The sequence below is a fragment of the Notolepis coatsorum genome, assembly GCF_963971535.1.
Source record: "Notolepis coatsorum genome assembly, chromosome: 18".
Lineage (NCBI taxonomy): Eukaryota > Metazoa > Chordata > Actinopteri > Aulopiformes > Paralepididae > Notolepis > Notolepis coatsorum.
The window spans coordinates 67,192,496-67,212,722 of record NC_140182.1 but is presented as its reverse complement, the minus strand read 5'-3'; the positions used below and the strand labels follow the sequence as shown (position 1 = coordinate 67,212,722).

Here is a 20,227-nt window from a genome sequence, read left to right as displayed (position 1 = left end):
CCCAAAACTGGTAACATAGTCATTACCTCAGATCAGATGTTCTGCAAAAAGATGAATCCAATTCCTGATCGCCATTCCAAATATCGATTGTGTTTATTGATCCAACGTTATACTCGAAACACATAATCCACGCTGCTTCCAGTCCCCTCAATGAATGCAATAGTATCAGGTTGCATGCCCCAGAAGTAAAATGTGGACCGGAGTTATTTTTTCTGATGCAAGTCCCATCGACTCCAATCCAATTATGTGCATTACCATCCGGGAGACAATAGGGGGCGGTATTTGCCATTTTCGAGCTCAGAGCCATTCCCAATGATAACGTCAGGCTGGATGGATGAAAAATGAATGGATATTGCTAATAAAAGAAATAACGATTAAATAACATTATTGGCACACAACGCATGGCGAGTTAGGATGAGAAATCTTGTTGTTGGCAACCAAAGTGTTAAAGAGTGCAATAAATGATTTTATTGAAAAAATAAGAATCGTGTGAGAGAATCGTGATCTCAATTCTTAGAAAGAAAAATCAGGCCCTACATTTGAGCCTTAATCGCCAATAATGTTGTCAGGTTGTCGTAATCCAACATCCAAAAGATCTTGTGTATGATAAGAAGGCCAGACTGCTACTGCTGGGCCTTGCGTCGTGCGCGTGCCACCTTCTTGGCCATGCTCCTCCATTCATAAGAGCTGATATTTGTTTTATGGATGTGATGTCACATAACAGATGCTACATGAAAATGTAAATTTCCTTTTCTATTAGAATAAAGTAGCTATCTATCTAGGTCGTCCTCAGACGGGCCCTCCATCGGTGCTTCCAGTCATCCCGATCCTCCATGCATCTGGCTAGCTCGCCGGTGCTTTCTGCTCCCGCATCTCTCCTGAGTACGTCCACATATGTTAATGTGGGTCGTCCTCGTGATCGATGCCCGTGTGTTGGCTCCCACAGCACAAGTTTGCCGGTTGGCAGCTCATGGTGTCTCTGGCAGTGACCTGCCAGCCTCATTCTCCTGACTGGCACTTTCTCGCTCAACCTTAGTGCCCCCCCCCCATGCAAGTTTGCATTAGCGACATGCTCATCCCTGTTGATGTTAAGCACCACGCACACGCATCATTCTGGTGTAGCACCCATCCAGGGACTTATGCAGGGTGGGCTTCAGGGTCCAGCATTCACTGCCATACAGAAGGACAGACTCAACTGTTGCATGAAAGAAGTTGAGCTTGATTTGACCGGGGAGGTTGGATTTCCACACACTGGTCATGCCGCTCAGAGCCCTCCACGCAAGCGCCTTCCTTACTTTAAGGTCTTGCTCGGACGAGTTGACCCACAAGCCCAGGTATTTGAAGTCTCCGACTTCCTTTAGAGCAGTGCCTCCTGTTGTCGTTAGAGGTGAATGATTCGGGAGGATGTTGTACATTATGACCTCGGTTTTCTTGGCATTTAGCCTAAGCCCAACCTTGGCGCACTCCGTCTCCACTCTGCACAGGAGTTCCTGTGCTTGCTCTACGACGTGGTCAGAGAGCAGGCTGATGTCGTCCGCGTAATCCAGGTCTGTTAGGACTACGGCGGGTGCAATTTTGTGGTATATGATTAACTGCATGAGTGTGTGTGTGCAAGCCAAACCTGGAGGCGAAGCATTTATGTCACTTAGTAACTCTGTCGGTCTTAAAGGGGCAGTTCACAAAAAATTTAAACATATTTTTCACAAACCAAGTGCATTCAGCTCCATTGTATCCGAGTGACAATAGATATCTCTATGGCAGATGTCTCCAAAACCAGGTGAATCACACCAAAACGATCTGGTTGGATAGATGGCATCCCAGTTAATATAAGGGGGAGTATAGTAGAGCAATAGGCTACTCTATGGTTAGTGTTGGCACAGGGTTCATGAAAATGATGGTGAGCAGAGAAGAGTCACATGGAGATAACTGGTCTGGATTGAGGACATGGAGAGAGTTCCACTTTAACCACTCGCAACTGGATTTTATTCATCAGGTAATACGTGTGAAATTGAAAAAAAACTTTATTTATCCCCGAGGGGAGATACAGATTTTGTGTGTGCTGCAAATATGGATACTTAATAAATCAACAAATCAATTCATGTAAATAACTGAATGATCTCAGTCTTAAATGCAAATGATAGTAATAGGCTAAATAAATATCCTTTCAATTTCCCTTTTACCAATTCAAAATTATTGGTAAATTTTTTAATTCGAAGCTTCCGGGCCGAGATTCGATTTTAATTCGAAGCTTCGAGATAAAAAATTATAAATAAAAGTTTTTTTTAATTTAAAAACATAATGCACAATGAACACATCTGTCAGTGCCGAGTCCGACCTCATCTTAAATAACAAACAGCATTGCTTGTTGTAGTTAACAAAGAGAGGCAGAGGCAAAAAATTTACGTACGTCAACAAGAGGAAGTAGTGAGGTGTACAAAGGCTGTGGCCCAGGCTAAGCAGGGGCAGTGGATGAACTGGGAAAGTGTAGAGAAGAGGAAGATTAGTTGGAATGACCTGTGGAGTGTGGAGGAAAATCATATGATGCCTTATGATGTGCTGCCATCACCACAGAACCTAAAACACTGGGTAGATGGGGACCCGTCCACTGTGTTTAGAGACGGCTACTTTGAGGCATATTATGACAGGCTGTAAGACTAGTCTTTCTCAAGGCCAGTATATATGCATGGCGACATAACCAGGTTTTGACAAGCTTAGTGGCAGGAATTGCAAGTGGAAGAGTACAGGTGAATTCACAATGTAATCGGATGGAAGGTGAGAGAAATGTAGAGGACGTAGGTCTTTAGGCAGCCACCTAAATGGAGTTAATGATTGGGGGATGCAGGTAGATTTGGGAGGAAATGTGTTGTTTCACGAGAGATAGTTAGCACTAACTTGAGGCCTGACCTAGTATTTTGGTCTGCTAGTCAGCAGTTAGTTTATTTTATAGAATTGACCATGCCTTGAGCTGAGGCGATTCAGTGGAGGAGGCGTACGAAAGGAAAAAGCTTAGATATGCAGACTTGGCAACAGAAACTGAACAGCGAGGATGGAAAGCTAGGGTTTGTCCGGTGGAAGTAGGATGCAGAGGATTTATAGCACGATCGACTATCATTATTGGGAGAGTTGGGGATTCATTGGCGGAGTTTGTGAAAAGCGATAAATGAGATGTCAGAAGAAGCATTGAAAGGCAGTCAGTGGATTTGGTTGAGTTGAAATAATGTCAGCTGGGGAGGGGACCAAAGTAAACTAAGGGTAAGACTCGAGTATTCCTTTTATTCTCTGTTGTTGCTGTTTCGTGTGTGATATTGCATATAATCAGGAATTGCTTTATTTTTTTGATAGTATAAAATAGGGAGGTTTGGTGTGTGGAACTGTGGATATCATGGAACAAGTGAGAGCTAGCATGGAGGGGGTGGTTCTGGGACGCTGGAACTAACTGTTGAGCCTTTCCCAGGTGTTGTGGGCCTAACTCGACAAAACACCAGTGAAGGGAGGTGCCCACTTGATAACCCTGGTGATACACTAGCTCTCACTGCCTATCTATCTACACGTTGTTGGGTTGTGGTGGCCATGTGGTAAGATATGTACTGTAGCATTGGCATTGTCAATACCTGTAGCTCACATTTGAACCATTACCTCCTGCACCCACACCCCTTACCCTAAACCGGGTTTGTATCCTATTCCCTACCCCTACATATACACACACACACATATATATAACTTTTTTATTTTACCACTATGAGTAGCATAGATGTGTGGCAAGGGCATTGGGTTTCTTCATTGAGCACTTATCTTTTAAGTATCTTGTGTTTTATTATAAATTAAAATCATTCAAAATGTGTCCTTAATTCATCATAGTGGCAACCATGCAAGGTGCCCAACCTGTTCATCGGGAGCAGTTGGGGGTTAAGTGTCTTGCTCAAGGACACTTTGACACACTGCCAGGAGGAGCCGGAATTTAACCGGACACCTTCGATTGCCAGGCGACCGCTCTACCTCCTGAGCCACTGCTGCCCCACAATTAACTAATAATAAAAAATAAAAACATTAAACCACACAATAAAAAATAGTAATATGAAGGAATATTATTACATGCAAAAGAAATCAGCATTATTTGTTTGATGAAGTACTCCTTTTAATTGTATATTATTTCTACAATGGCTTCATTCATTGTGGGCTTGATGGAATTGGGACATAGCCACATCAAAAGTGTTCCGCTCATATATCTGCTTCACTTCTAGGCCACACTGTTCTGATGCGGCGCGGGGAGCTTGTTCCCCGGGCCTTCCAGGCCCCAGTGGATGTCCACGCCAGCGAGGACGGCCAGGTGTACATGTTCAGGAGGAGGCAGAACGAGTCGGCCGGCTCCTCAGAGGACGAGGAGCTGAGTGTGATGGAGCTGAAGCCCTGCGGTCGACAGGAGCAGGACAGAGCGGGGAGTCTGCAGCTCCTGGAGCGAGAAGTGCTAGCCGGGGACAACCTCAACAAGCTCGCCCTGCAGTACGGCTGCAAGGTAACACGTCACGCCCAGGTGTTCTTCTGTTGTAGGGATGCACCTCAACAAGCTCGCCCTGCAGTACGGCTGCAAGGTAACACGTCACGCCCAGGTGTTCTTCTGTTGTAGGGATGCACCTCAACAAGCTCGCCCTGCAGTACGGCTGCAAGGTAACACGTCACGCCCAGGTGTTCTTCTGTTGTAGGGATGCACCGCAACAAGCTCGCCCTGCAGTACGGCTGCAAGGTAACACGTCATGCCCAGGTGTTCTTCTGTTGTAGGGATGCACCTCAACAAGCTCGCCCTGCAGTACGGCTGCAAGGTAACACGTCACGCCCAGGTGTTCTTCTGTTGTAGGGATGCACCTCAACGGCTCTTTCTCACCACCGGTGGCGATTGTAAGTGCTACGTGTTGTCCGATTCAGAGTTCCAATACATTCCGTTATCTGAGCAGTAAGGCTGTCCCCGAAGCCTGTTTTTGGGATTCGAACTTCGTCAGGGTTTTTCGAACGAACGTTCGAACCTTCGTTTTTTATTAAAAAAAGGTAATACTTTTTTTTTTCTTTTATAAATATCCTCAAACTAAATCCTCAATTTGAATAAAGTGATTAATCTGATTAAATTCGTTTTTTTTTTTTTTTATTAAATCAACTTTCCAGCCCCAGACCCAGCCCAAGCCCCAGCCAACTAAATCAATTAAATCCAACAACTGGATGCTCCTCGTTGATAATGAATTAAAAACAGATGTAGACGGTCAGATGCAGCAAGTCAATGCAGCCGCATACCGTTATACAGAACACAACAGAGAGGGAACATCCATCTCTGTGCAACTGTGGTGCTGAAAGGATACTGTTGAAGTGATGAAATGTGGAAAAAACAGGCCCATGTCTGATATGGGAAAATAAATAGACTTACCTGGGAACATAATTACATTGAGATACATTTTGTGGTGAATTAAGCCATATAACATATAGTGAGTTTTCTAAGCCGAGTATTCTAAAATGCACACAGAAAAACAACAACTTGTCTAGGGTTTGTTACCGTTCACATTTACCAGTTCCTGGAATTCGATATCGGTACCCAACGGTACCTTTTTTTCTCGTTCCTTAACTCTCTGTAATAACAAAAAAATATATTTCTGTTGTAAATGATTATGTCCAAACTTTGCAACTTCAACATTGTTATTTATTTAGAACATTTTGTTATTTATTGTTGTAACACACCACAGAAAATTAATCGCATGATCATGTATTATGTTTTTAAATGTTGAAATATCAACATTATCTGCCCATCCAATATTATCAAACTCCTCTGACCTAGTCTGGTCTTTTTACAGTTATATAAGTTATATTTATATATTTGTGGAAAAGGCTCCCTCTTGTCTAGTATATTACACTCTTATACTAAACATGTAAAGGTACCGGAATTTGGGACCGATTGACTTAGCATGAACCAGTAATCTTAACTCATACCGAATTCGGTACCCAACCCTAGATCCAATGCCTCTGACACGTCGACTAAAAACGGTGTCATTCACATCCCCAATATGAAACTAGAGACCTTGAGGAATCCTTATATACCAACCATATCATGTAAGTTAGCACTGTGCTGGCACAAGTACTAACATAGCGTGGATGTGGAGACGGGTCTGGCTATGCGAGACACTCTAGTGTAACAATATACTGACAGCTGACATTCGTCTTTTATATTAGAGGTACCGAAACTAACGATAAGTCTAGATACAAGTTCACAGAGCGCCCTACCACCTCCAGGTCATCCCCAGAGATGGAAAAGTGGATAAATGTCACTGAGCAGTGATTTAAGGTGAACGGCTTACATTCCTTGGCAACAGTCTCCTTCCTTAGGTAATAGATAAGCTAAATGTATTATCTGCAGCAATATTAATGGATTTAATAAGCCTCCTGTGATATATTCCTGTCATAATGCATCGGAAACTGATGGCAAAAACGAAGTTGGCTAAGTTACAGCAGGTAAAGAGAAAAAGATACCTTCATGTCATGGTTCACAATTGAATGATGAGAGCCTAAATCTGCAAAGAATTAAAGGTAGAATAGTTTTGGTTCTTGATATTACATTTTCTCCCCCACCGAAAATATTAGAATCGGAACAGAGAAGCGGATTCGATAAGCAGAACCAGAACCGGAATTGATCAAATCCAAACCATACCCAGCCCTGCTGATGAAGATATGAAGATTTTTCATTGTGCTCGTACATTTCTTTGTGTGCTCCTAAATCTTTTCATTTAGGAGCACATGTGCCTCCTTGGCTAGAAAGTAAGCGTCAGGGCGCCCAAGTGGCGAACCATGTAACACGCTGCGTCGCGATGCGGCCGACCCGGGTTTGATTCCCGGACCCGGCGTCCTTTGCCGAATGTCTTCCCCCCGCTCTGTCTCCCGTTCTTCCTCTCTCCCTCTCTACCGCACTGCCCGGTAGTAAAAACAATAAAAATCTACCAAAAACATAATTAAAAAAATAAAGTGAGCGTCAAGCCCTGATCTATCTACATTAGGGCTGTCAATTGATACATTTCTTTACTTGTTAATCGCATAATTTGCTTGCTTTAATCGTGTTAATGCATTTTCAAAAAATCTGCAAAATGTGTCTAACCATTAAAAATGGTTGGAGAAAGTAATCATAAGTACTTATCGGTCACCGTAGTCTTCAATAATATTGAGCGGTGATCCATCTTGTAAATAAATTAGTTCTCTGATGTAACAATATCTTTGTCGGCAGACAGCTTTTTTGCACAATCTCTGTTAGCATTACAGCTACAAAGCATAATTAGTAAGCATACTGTAGCTAGTGCAGCTCGACCTGCATAACGTTACTTAACTAATTCACAGCCAGCCATTTTATCCATCCTTGTACTCAATGGGCCATGCTTTAAAAGATAGGGATTTTCACTGTGCGTCGTGGTGTTTGCAGGGCTATATCTATATTCTATATTATAGCTATGGAGACAATACTATGGCTCATTTGACAGTAACTATCCCTCGTCCAACATGTAAAAAATAATAGATTTTTTCATGTATACGTTCGCGTGGTGAATATTGTATAGTTTCAGAGTGATCCTGGCTAATTCCTGGTAACTGCGCTTTGATCGCCGGCAACGGCATTCGTTTTGAATACTACATACGTTGATCGGCTGGATCGATATGAAATCATTGTTGGATCAAGGTGGAATTGACGTCAGATAGTCCTTACCTTTGATCAGGGTTATTCCAAAAATAATATTCCAATTGTCTAATCGCGATTTCCAGTATTGATGTCGATCGGGTCCCTGACATGAAGTGGCACAAGATATGCCTCAAGTGTGCTGAACGCGTTTCAAAGTGCTCGGATGAAGCGATTTACTTGGCTTGGTCTAAATTCTCCGCCCGGATGACATTAGATGTGACACACAGTGTGAAATAAGGTTTCAAAGGGTACTGCCACCTAGCAGGATTAGGCTGGTATTGCACTATCGGGGTCTCGGAATGACTTCCAATGGTAACACAGAGGTCCGTGAGCCTGTAGGGGTCCCCAAACTTTTTCCTGTGAGGGCCACATAACTTTTCCCTTCTCTGGTGGGGGCCGGGGTCAGTTTGTAACAGAAAAAGTGTGACGATCGCAGGGGTGCCTAAACGTAAAACATTTATTGTTTTCCAGAAAGCCACACATAACCAAATATTAATAACCCTTTCCGGGATCTTCACAGAAAAAAATTTCAGGAAATAAATAATAACACTATTAACACTTTGGGTGCCGGGAAACACTTAAACACGTCATTCCCGGCCATGCTCAAGTTGCCGAAGACGCTTTACAGCGTCTTTAATATCAATATTTCAAAAATCTGGGATCGGATTCATATGTCCCCTCCGCTGGCCTGAGATCCACCAGGAGGACCCACTGAGCTCTCTGGCGGTTCAGGAGCGCCATCTGGTGGCCGATCGGCGCAATCGCTTAACAGGAAGTGCCGTAGAGGTTGTGCTGGACGGCCGTATTACTTCCGGGCACTCGCTAATAGGTCCCGGGACTCGATCTCGACACACTACATAGCGATCGATTGCCAATAACTCGATAAACAACATGATTTGGACGTATATACCATTATACAAGCTGGAGATGGACCGGGTAAATCTACATCCCATAATGATACAATTTCTACTCTACGATGATCGCCCAACGGCGCGCGGAGACTGGGGTGAGTTTTAGCGTGTAAAGTTACCGTCTTTGATACTAACTGCTATTATCAACATTTGACCCACATTAGATGATTGGTATAACGCTGCCCACGGAATTATAAACGCCCCCTAGCCCATCCGGTCAACATCAGATGACGTGTAGTAACTTCTAGAAGTACGTCTAGTTGGAATTTTTTATATCGCGCTGATTGCCATAAAACTGTATTGCATCATCAATATAATGTATTTGGGGCTATAGATCACGTTCTGGAGAAAGCTGCAGAAAGAGATGAAAACATACTTATACATTAGACCATACTTTACTATGAATATGTGAATGAAAAAGTTTAACGTTGCTACACAATGAACAATACATATAGGACTTTGAATGGGCCCTAATAATGGCAATGTAGCAATAGAATTTAAAAAGTTATAGCCCTGCAAAGAAGGGGACTTTCTCTATAGACAAATAGAGCCGGCAACCTACGGTTGATAATGAATTTAACCCATGGCAGCCAAAGTGTTAATGAAATAAATAACACTATTTATGAAATAAATATACACTACCTACAGACCACCTAGCTCTAGCTTTGTACTATTTAAAAGCACAGTGCAGGACACACTCAAAGGTTACAGCACCTCAGAGATGGCAGTGGACATGTATGACAGGACAAAGGCCATATGGGATTGAGGAACATACTACCAGCCAAAGGAGGAAGCAGAAAAGGATGGTCGAGTATGTAGTTGAGTCATCTTGTGGCACAAGCTCAGACCTCAGCTCAGAAGATCAGCTGAGACAGAGACTGTTCTATCCAGTCCTCGACAGAATGCTGCAAGAGCTTGAGAGCAGGTTCTCATGAGTTGGAGAACAACTTATGAGAGGCATACAGGCATATTATCCAGCCTCAGACCAGTTTCTCTCAGTGGAATTGCTGCAACACATTACAATATCCAACTACTGCCAGAGGAGATCACAGTTGCAAAGTGTTTCATGGCCAGGACAGGCAGAGATGCAGTCCTACTATCCAAAGTGTCTTCTCCCTCCTGGATGATAATAATAATGCATTTTATTTATAAGGAGCCTTTCAGGACACACAAAAAAAGTCCACAAATCGGTGAATGAAAAAAATTATAGGATCAAATGAAAACTACTACTTACTAAAAATGGATGTTTAAAAGTACTAAAAACCAACAAAAAATATCAAACACTAACAAACATTCAGCACAGACAATGGGGATGCTGCCATCTTAAAAAATATATATATACATTGGGCCGGGCCAAATGTGGAGGCGGGCCGGATCGTAGTTTGGGGACCACTAATGAATAAAAAAATCGAACTGTCGAAACTGTCAAAACCCGACTATACTCGGGTATGGCGCTCAACCGCTGGCGAGATAACCCGACTACTCGGGTATGGCGCTGAATGAGTTAAGACAACAACTTGGGTTAATCCAAAAGTCACTTTGGAAACTTTGTATAATGAAATAGGACGTTCAGGGGATGTATAATGAAATAGGACGTTCAGGGGATGTCTCATTATTTTCCCGGCCTGCGTGTCAAAGTGACCCAGGAACGTAAACAAACCTTCCCTGCGACTGAATGTCAAAGCCGTGGGAGGCGTATGGGGTCAAAAAGGGTAATGTTATTAATTGCAGTAATTTCCTTTTTGCACGTGTTAAGGTTTTCAAATTAATCTAAAAAAATGCATGTGTTAATATTTTATACTGATAATATATGCTGTGTATATACAGTACCAGTCAAAAGTTTAGACATACCTGATTGAATGTGTGTTTTTCATTACCTTTTTGATCAAAAGGCTTATGCTTAAATGCTTGACATTGAGTTCTTAGACAAACATAAATAGTGGTATCTGGCACTAATAGGCTTAATTAGTGTCTATGTTTGTCTATTGTTTATGTCCCTTGTTCGCTGCTGACATGGATAAACCACTTTAATGGTTTATAAAACACTAAACTAAACACTGGTGCAGTGTGCTACCACGATATATACCATGTATACTATATTATTATTACTATTATTATTGATTGAATTCTGCCACTCATGTTTTCTGCCTGTACCTCCCCTCCCCTGTGCTGCTATGATGCCTGAATTACCCCAAGGGGATTAACACTTTGACTGCTGGAAAACGCTTTAGAGCGTCATTCCCGGCCATGCTCAAGTTGCCGGAGGACGCTGTATAGCGTCCTTATATCAATATTTCAAAAATCTGCGATCGGATTCATATTTCCCCTCCGCTGGCCTGAGATCCACCAGGAGGACCCACTGAGCTCTCTGGCGGTTCAGGAGCGCCATCTGGTGGCCGATCGCAATCGCCAAACAGGAAGTGCTATGGAGGTTGTGCTGGTCGACCATATTACTTCCGGGCACTCTGTTTGGCTCACGGGACTCGATCTCGACACAATACATAGCGATCAATTGCCAATAACTCGATAAACAACATGATTTGGACATATATACTATTATACAAGCTGGAAATGGACCCGGTATTTCTACATACCATAATAGGTAAATGACTGTTCCACGCTCATCGCCCAACGGCGCGAGGAGGATACGGTAAGATTCAGCGTTATTTTTGATCGTATTCCATATAAACTGTTATGATGAACATATCACCCACACTAGATGAATGATATAACGCTGCCCACGGAATTATAAATGATCCCCCGCCCATCCGGTCATCATCAGATCATACGTAGATCATTCTAGAAGTACGTCCAATTGAAATTTTTTATATCGCCCCGATTGCCATCAAACTGTATTTCATCATCAATATAATGCATTTGGGGCTATATATCACGTTCTGGAGAAAGCTGCAGAAAGAGATGAAAACATACTTATACATTAGACCATACTTTACTATGAATATGTGAATGAAGAAGTTTAACGTTGCTACACAATGAACAATACATATAGGACTTTGAATGGGCCCTAATAATGGCAATGTAGCAATATAATTTAAAAAGTTATAGCCATGCAAAGAAGGGGTACTTCTCCATAGACAAATAGAGCCGGCAACCTATGGTATATAATGAATTTAACCCATGGCACCCAAAGTGTTAATAAAGGAACACTTGACTTGACTTGAGATGGTTTGAGATTAATTGGACCAGAGAGTAAAGGAAAAGCAAAAGTCAACATGTACTGGGCATAATACTGTATGTGTTTCACAGTCTTGATGTCTCCACTATTATTCTAAGATGTGGAAAATACTCTAAATAAAGAAACGCCTCTATGAGTGGGTGTGTCCAAACTTTGGACTGGTATTGTATATAATGTGTGTGTGTTGTAGTTGTTTTTGGTTTCCATAGTCACAAGAGCCCAGCGTTATGCCTGACAGATCATTGCAAAGGTTCATCCAGTGCCCTACAGTAACCTACCATAAAATGATGTTATGCTGAAACACGTTTATTTCTATTAACAGGTCGCGGACATAAAGAGAGTGAACAACCTTATTCAGGAACAAGATCTATTCGCACTGAAATCAATTAAAATCCCCGTGCAGAAACACAGCCTTTTAACCGAGGCTTACACAGACCCACAGCAAGAAGCGCCAAATTCCCTTACACCACCACCGCCGCCACAGCCTCAGGATGGAGCCGGAGCCAAGCCACATGTGCAGGAGTTCACAGACTTTCTCAAGGAGGTGGACCACGACATTGAGAAGCTAATTCAGACCACAGACGCACACAACGAGGTGTTCTTGGATAACTCCGAGGCGCCACACAGGCAGGGCCTCAGAGGCAGCCGCCTGACCAGCTACGGTGCGGACTGGGGCATCCAGTGGTGGAACGCTGTGGTCGCCATGTTGCTCATAGGCATCATCCTGCCCATCTTCTACGTGGTTTACTTCAAAACTAAAGATAATGGAATCGTCTCCCCAGTAGATGAAAATGACGGGTTGGATTCGATGATCCATCCCACGAACGGCTCGGGGACAATGGCGGGCCTCGGCGCGGGAAGACCCGAGCATCTTCAGCAGTCCGGATGACGGCACGCTGACTATGAACAAACAACATATATCGGCAAGAGGACAGAGTCGGATGCTTAACTTTTTTTTAGTCGGCACTCTATCGAGATGGGCCCTCGATCAACATTTTAACTAGGCATGCGCCGATACCAATGTCGAATACCAAAATCTGATACCAAGAGACATGTATAAATGGAGACTAGTATTTTAGCATTTGACACGCAGAGAAATGTGAAGATTTTTCTAATGGTGCAATTTAGATTATATCAATCGTTTTTGTTCAATGTCTTCAAATGAATGGTCATACAGTACTATTCAACAGAACTAACAGATCGGTATTGGCTTAAGGCTGTGATCACATCGGACGCCTTTTTCTTGCACTCAAACGTGCGGCGCGGCGTTGTACAGAGATAATCGAAAGTGCACAGGGCGCAACGAGCGATACCACTGATTACCGTTGCTACCTCAGCTAACGTTACATAAGTTACATACATTACTACTCGCAGCCCTCCAGGCGTTGCTGTTCATATCTCGATTGTGGTAAGACCTGCTCGTACAAACAAGGTTTGTCGGAAACTGTCAAAATGTGCTTCTCCATTATCTCTTCAGATACCTCCGATTTGTAATCCCTCCCCTTGGTTGATTTGATTGTTGTCTGTCGAAAAGAAGGTGACGTCGGTGCGCTCCGCGGCTAAAAAACACGAGGTGCGTAGTTTGGAGGACATGTGCGCCTGTCGCGACAACCATTGATAACCATCGAAAAAAGTTGCAGGGGTGTTCAAAAAGGCGTCCAATGTGATCACAACCTAAAGGAACACGCCAACATTATGGGAAATGTGCTTACCGTCTTCTCCTGAGTCAGACAAGAATATAATTACTAATTTCATTTCTGTGCATTCAGTAGAAAGCTATCTGGCTGCGAGCTAGTCTAGCTTAGCCCAAATTAAAACTCCGGAAGTGGTGTTTTTGGCCAATGCCTAGGCTAGCCACTTCGCATCCGCTTCCATTCATTTGTGCTAAGCCATGCTATAGCTTGCAGCCGGATGGCTTTCTACTGAACGCACAGGGAGGAAATTGGTATCTTATCATCTTGTCTGACTCTGGAGAAGACGGCAAGCGCATCTCCCATAATGTCAGCATGTTCCTTTTCAAAGGCCAAGACTCAGTCTGGGTAAAGGTGGTATCGGTGCATTCCTGATTTTATTTCTTCTCAAAGCAGTATTGTTTCGTCTTAACAAAGTAGTCCATCTGTCGTCCCAGGACATCTTCTCGGACTGTTGTCATGACGAGCTCCTAGCCATGTCGCCCTTATTTGTGTGCCTTTCTGTTTGTCTATAACTTATTATATATAATAATACAGATATTATTATATATAATAATACAGATATTAATTAACTAAGTGTTACGGTACACAGTATTTTCAACATGTAATTCTTAGCCATGGAACTCGAGTTTACAATAATGCTTGTTCTCTTGGTCTGAATACAGCGCCAAGCATGTGCAATGTTCTGTTTGTACTAAGAACATTAAGTGCAATATTTCTCACACAGTACACCAGGAATTGTAATGTCCTTTTTACAAAGCTATATACTTTATATACAATTACCTAAATGAATAGTTATATACTCTAATAATTTGAACCTTTTGTGAAGTGCCTTAAGCCCCCCCTTCGTATTGCATTTGAAATAGTTCTCTACACACTGCGAACAGGTGCCGACTGGAATTATGAATCTCCATTTTGCGAGTCAAAATGCACTTTTAATTGTATTGCAACTGGGAAAAGGTCATCTTTTAATGTAAAATGTGTTAGGACTGCCATATTTCTATCCCTTTTAAGTGGGTATCTGTTTTTTAATGAAACGCCTGCACTAAGAGTGTCGTCCATTCAGGGGTGTGAATGTGTGTTTTTAACGAGAGCTTTGAGTGTTGTACTAAATTCAGTATGTGCCCCCTTCAATATAAACAAAAAGGAATGAATAAGAACACAGTATAAAAAAGTGTCTTTGGATTATTCTCTCTGAAATATTTTTTAGAAGCTGTTTTTTCTTTTTTCTTTTTTTCTCTATTTGTATTGAAAACACACGCATACATCCATGAAACAACAAAAATATAGCCAAATATAAAATAAAGAAAATAGAATAAACAAATCAACAAATACCCCCAAAAGAACAAAACCAAGACCAAAAAATAACAACCCTCTGGTCCAGAAGCTGCTTTTCTCATAAATATGTTACTCCTTGATTAGCAGCGCCCCAGCTTCACCATTAGATGGCAGCATGTAAACATAGCAGCAGATCCGATCCCCACCCTGTTTATTTTGACATTCTACAAGCTGGGGGTCCAGTATACATTGAGGATGCCAGAATGAATTCAAGTTGTGTTTTTAGGGTGGTGGAGGTGTTTACATTAGGCCTGTGTGTTGGCAGGTTATGAAGCTTCAGACATCAAATTTGAAGTGACACAATGTAGTGAAAGGTTCCAGTGTTGGGGAGAATACTATAATCGTTCAGCTTTTAGATTTGATGTTCCTTCTTTACCAAAGGAGTCTGTATTTGAGTACATTTGCGCTTATGCCTCCCTTTAATTTAATTTCATACTTTTATTTAAACTTGAAAGGCAACTGAGGTTTCCCTCATTTAGTCACGTCGAGTGTACATAGAGTTAAGCAAAAAAAAGAAAAATAATTCATATGAAATCATAACAAATAGACAAGTAAGGATAACAATCGATTAAAACATGTACAACTTGATTGACAAAAGTTGGAGACCAAGGTTTTAAACTGCAACAGAGGGGAGAATCTCAAACTTTAATGATATCTCGTTACGATCCGCTTTACCCAGCTCGTCCTTGTGCGATAAACCGTGCCAACTTAATTGCGATTAAGCCTACCCGCGTGGCTGAAAATCGCTCTGTTAAATATACAGAGTGCTTGAAGGTTGGCCTTATTAACATTCGCTCTCTGCCAACCAAAGCTCTTTTGGTAAATTAACTGATAACAGACCATAGTCTCGATTTATTGGGCCTCACTGAGACATGGCTTAAACCTAATGACTTTCTGCCCTAATCTTAGTAGCTCTCATATCGCACGCACCTCCAAAAACGGAGGCAGAGTTGCTCTAATTTACGACTCTAAGCACAACTTTATAACCGACGCAAACTAAGTTTTCCCTCGTTTGAGGTGCTCCTGATGCATCCCTCTCCCCCTAACAAAGTGACAATCTGATTCCTACCTCCACTGCATCCTTTGTAATGGCTGTTCTTTATCGCCCCCCAGGCCCTTACTCCCTCTTCCTAGATGAGTTTTCCACTTTCATCTCTGAGCTTGTTACGTGCTGAGAGATAACATATTAATTGTTGGTGATTTTAACATTCATTCCAACAAAACTCTAGATCCCCTAAATAAGGATATTACCGACATCATTGACTCTGTCGTTCTCATTCAAATTGTTCACCAACCCACTCACTGTGGTGGGAACACCCTTGACACCCAACTAGAACTAATAGGAACCCAAGGAGGACAATAACACTACCTTATGCATACTGCACCTTATGTGAATTCTGCACCTTATGTGAATACTGTATATTTCAGTTAGTTAGATAGTAAATTATATTGACTTATTTGTTTACACTGCTTGTGTTGTTTTTACTACCTGTACCCCATCCCCCATGCTGCTATGATGCCTGAATTTCCCCAAGGGGATCAATAAAGGAATATCTTATCTTACTTAGTCCTAGCCTGCAGTCTCACTGTGTCAGATTTGACAGTTTCTCCCTATGTTCCTGCTCTCTCGGACCACTACCTCATCAAATTTCAAATTGATTTGACGGTTTCTTGCCCAGACAGTGTAGAATCCTACATGAGCCATCGTATTAACACCTCCACTGTCCCAATTCTTGTTAAATGCCTACCAGACACCCTTTCTCCCTTCCTCTCTTACTCTGGCCCCCTCGATCTCTTCACAGATAAACTTAACGCCGCCCTTCATAGCACACTCGACATTGTCGCTCCCTTTAAGCCTAAAATTAAACGTTCTCCGGAGGAAACTCTCACCTTTAAAAAGGCATGTCGCAAACTTGAACATAAATGGCGTTCGACCAAACTAAGTGTACCGCCTTGCCTGGAATGATAGTTTACATAATTACAAAAAGGCACTCTCACTTTCCGAAACCTCATATTTTTCCAGGCTCATTAACGAAAACTAAAACAACTCAAAGTTTCTGTTTGACACAGTTGCAAAACGTACTCAGAAACAACCAACTGCGCTAAACCATGCATTCTCGGCTAACTAATTCATACAAAAAAATTCCAAGAAAATGTATCTCATAAGAGACTATCAGAGTCCCTCCCAACCTCAGATGGGCTTTCCCCCTGACTTTGAATCCAGCCATACGCTATGCTGCCTTGAAAACGTCTCACTTAGTGCCCTCTCTAAATTGGTTGGTGCGGCTAAACCGTCAACCTGTTTCTTTGACCCTCTTTCTGCAACTCTTATCAAAAAACTCTTCCCAACTCTAGGCCCTGCCCTACTCAATATCTTCAACACCTCGTTGTCTACTGGCGTGGTGCCCTTGGCCTTTAGATCAGCCATCATTAAACCACTACTTAAAAAACCGAACCTTGACCCTCTAATCTTGAAAAACGACAGACTATCTCCAATCTTCCATTCCTATCCAAAACCCAAAACATTAGAACGGATTGTTGCAACGCAACTTACTGACCATCTGTCAAACAATAATCTTAATGAATCTTTTCAATCTGGCTTTAGAGCCTTACACTCCACCGAAACGGCGCTTACCAAAGTCGGCTGAGTCGGCTCGAGAATCATGTTGGCACACTCGCTTGGTTTAAATCTTATTTAACTGATGGAACACACTGCATGGTCTATAATGATTTAACATCTGAGACCCTCCCAGTGCAATGCGGTGTCCCACAAGGCTCTGTTCTGGGCCCTTTTCTATTTTCTATTTACATGCTACCCCTCTGCAATATCATACGCAAATTTGGCATTAACTTTCATTTCTATGCTGATGACACCCAATTATACATGCCTATTAAGCCAAACGATTCCTCCCAATTACAAAACCTTGAGGCTTGCCTGCTTGCCATTAAAAAGTGGATGTCGCAAAACGTTCTACTCCTTAATGCAGATAAAACGGATGTTAATCGTTGGCCCCCCAAATAGAGCTGCCGCGGTTACCGCAATACCGCGGTATCGCTGTTACGTCACGCCCACCGCAGCGTTTAACTGAATACCGCATCAACGCTGTTTTTTATAATAATACTCTCAACCAAAGCAATGCAAGGGGAACATTTTGATTGACAGTCGAATCTGCCAATTACGTCACACCGCTTGCACCCGCCTCTGCTGTTACCACCAATCGGCAAGCGCCTATTCGGTTTTTACTTCCTGGATGTTAGCCATTGATCACAACAAGGCTAATAACATTAGCTCCCCGCCCGAGTGGACTACCAGAGCTCCAGTCCACAGGAGTACTAAACGAGGCATAATGATTTTACTGCAACAAATGTTATAATAAAAGCCCTTCGTTCTATACACTTGTCTGATTGAAAACTTTATTAACAGACCGCAGAATGTGCACAACTCAGCACGCTCTGAGCAAAGGAAGGAACGGAGATATGAATTGAGTAATGCTTGCCTTGCTATGGTCCGGTAAATACGCTGATGTTATTGAACGTGTAACTATATAACGTTAATGCCACAAAACGAATGCCTTTGTTAATAAAGGAGTAACTTTATAATAATAAGAAGAAGAAAGGGTCGGGGGTGGTAACCACCGGGCGCTACCAGCCTACCACCCCTGCCCGCGACACCGAGTGAATGGCGCCCGACCAGAGGGGAGACTTCGAATCCGTGTTTCACTTCAATAACGAATGCGTGCTTGCCGAATCCCAAACAATATTCATGCTGCAAAGTCATCCTCTAAAGATAGACATTTAGACTAGAGGTAGGCTATATGCTATAAAGAGTAGACTACTAAAATGAAATATGAAGTATGAAATATTACGCAAATTTGTGCGGTAAGGAAAATATCAATACCGCGGCAGCTCTACCCCCAAACCACAGAGGCCTGTTTGAGGACATCTCCCTCAACTTTGATACTTGTCATGTGTCTCAGACAGAGCATGTGAGCCCTAGCGGCGCGGGGAGCGGAGTGGGTGGTTTTGACGTGAGCGACGGAGTGGGTTTTAAAAATGGGTCGGCACGACTTCCGGAGCGAGAGTTCTCCTCCGCTCCAATCCGCTCCGGTCCGCTCAGAAACTGATGTAATATACATGTAGTACAATGCCAAAGCAACAGGTGGCGATGTACAAACATGAAGGCCATTTTCAACCAATGAGAAGAGTGAACCGTCACTCACATCCTGCTAGACCAAAGTAGAATCCGCCATTGTTGTTGTTGTTAGCTTACATGCTAACGTGAATGGCAGCGACTATAGCATTGTGGCTAGGCTAGCTACCATCGCTTAGTAGAGCTAGTTGAATGGATATAAACGTTATTCAACATTGCAGAATGGGTACAATTACAATACGGCTCAATACAAACAATTGTTAAGGGGCCCAGGGGGTGTAGACTGTTGTAGTTTGGTCAAATCAAGCTAATTTACATCATGTTCCAAAAGAAAATCTGCTGAGCGAGCTGTGGAGCGGGGAGCGCTTGATTCGTAAATGAAGGTGAGCGGAGAGGAGCGCTGAGCGGCGTGGCGGCGGAGTCAACATGAGCGATTAGCGGAGCGGAACAAGCCGTCTAGAGCGAAGAGCGGATTTCTCGTCCACGCCGCTCTGCTCGCATGCTCTGGTCTCAGAGCTCCACCATAAAAAACATCTGAGTCATTTTCGATTCCTCCCTCATTTAATGCACATATAAAAATTGCCTTCTTCCATCTAAGTAATATCGCAAAAATTCACCCCATTTTAACTCTGGCTGATGCTGAAACCCTAATTCATGCATTTGTCTCATCACGTCTAGACTACTGTAACTTTTTTCAGGCCTACCTAATTCAAGCATCGAAAATCTTCAACTCGTGCAAAATGCGGCGGCACAGATACTAACTAAAACTAGAAAATTTGATCAATTCACATCACACCAGTTTTGTCCTCCTTACTTCCTATTCAAGCCAGATCTGACTAAGTGCTACTCCTCACCTACCAAATCTTTTATGGGCTCGCACCGCTCTATATCCGAACTCATCTCACGATACTCGCCCGCTAGTGCTCTGCGCTCACAAAATAGGGGCTTCTATCGATTCCTAGGGTTAAAAAGAAATCCGCCGGCCACAGAGCCTTTGTCTACCTCGCTCCCCACCTGTGGAACAAATTACCAAGTGCAGAGACTCAATCGCATTAGGTGACGCAAGAAAAATTGCATGTGTGTTCCTGTGTGTGTGTGCCACCCATCGCATGTGTGTGTCGTTTGCATGCCAAACAAAGACTTCCTAAGTCCTGCATTATTATTAGGGATGCCCCGATCGATCGGCCAGCGATCGGTATCGGCCGATATTCAGTATAAATATGAGATCGATGAATTCCGATAATGCTT

General features: G+C 42.7%; 1 protein-coding gene across 1 annotated transcript in view; it reads left to right on the top strand.

Moving 5' to 3' along the window:
- lysmd4 (LysM, putative peptidoglycan-binding, domain containing 4) overlaps positions 1-14,618 on the top strand; it is a 56,344-nt gene extending 41,726 nt beyond the window's left edge. The window contains exons 2-3 of the mRNA XM_084334600.1: positions 4,242-4,513; positions 12,123-14,618. Of these exons, the coding sequence (XP_084190726.1) occupies positions 4,256-4,513; positions 12,123-12,689 (825 nt within the window). The 5' untranslated portion in view covers positions 4,242-4,255 and the 3' untranslated portion in view covers positions 12,690-14,618. The remainder of the gene's footprint in view (positions 1-4,241; positions 4,514-12,122) is intronic.
- The last annotated feature ends 5,609 nt before the right edge of the window (positions 14,619-20,227 follow it).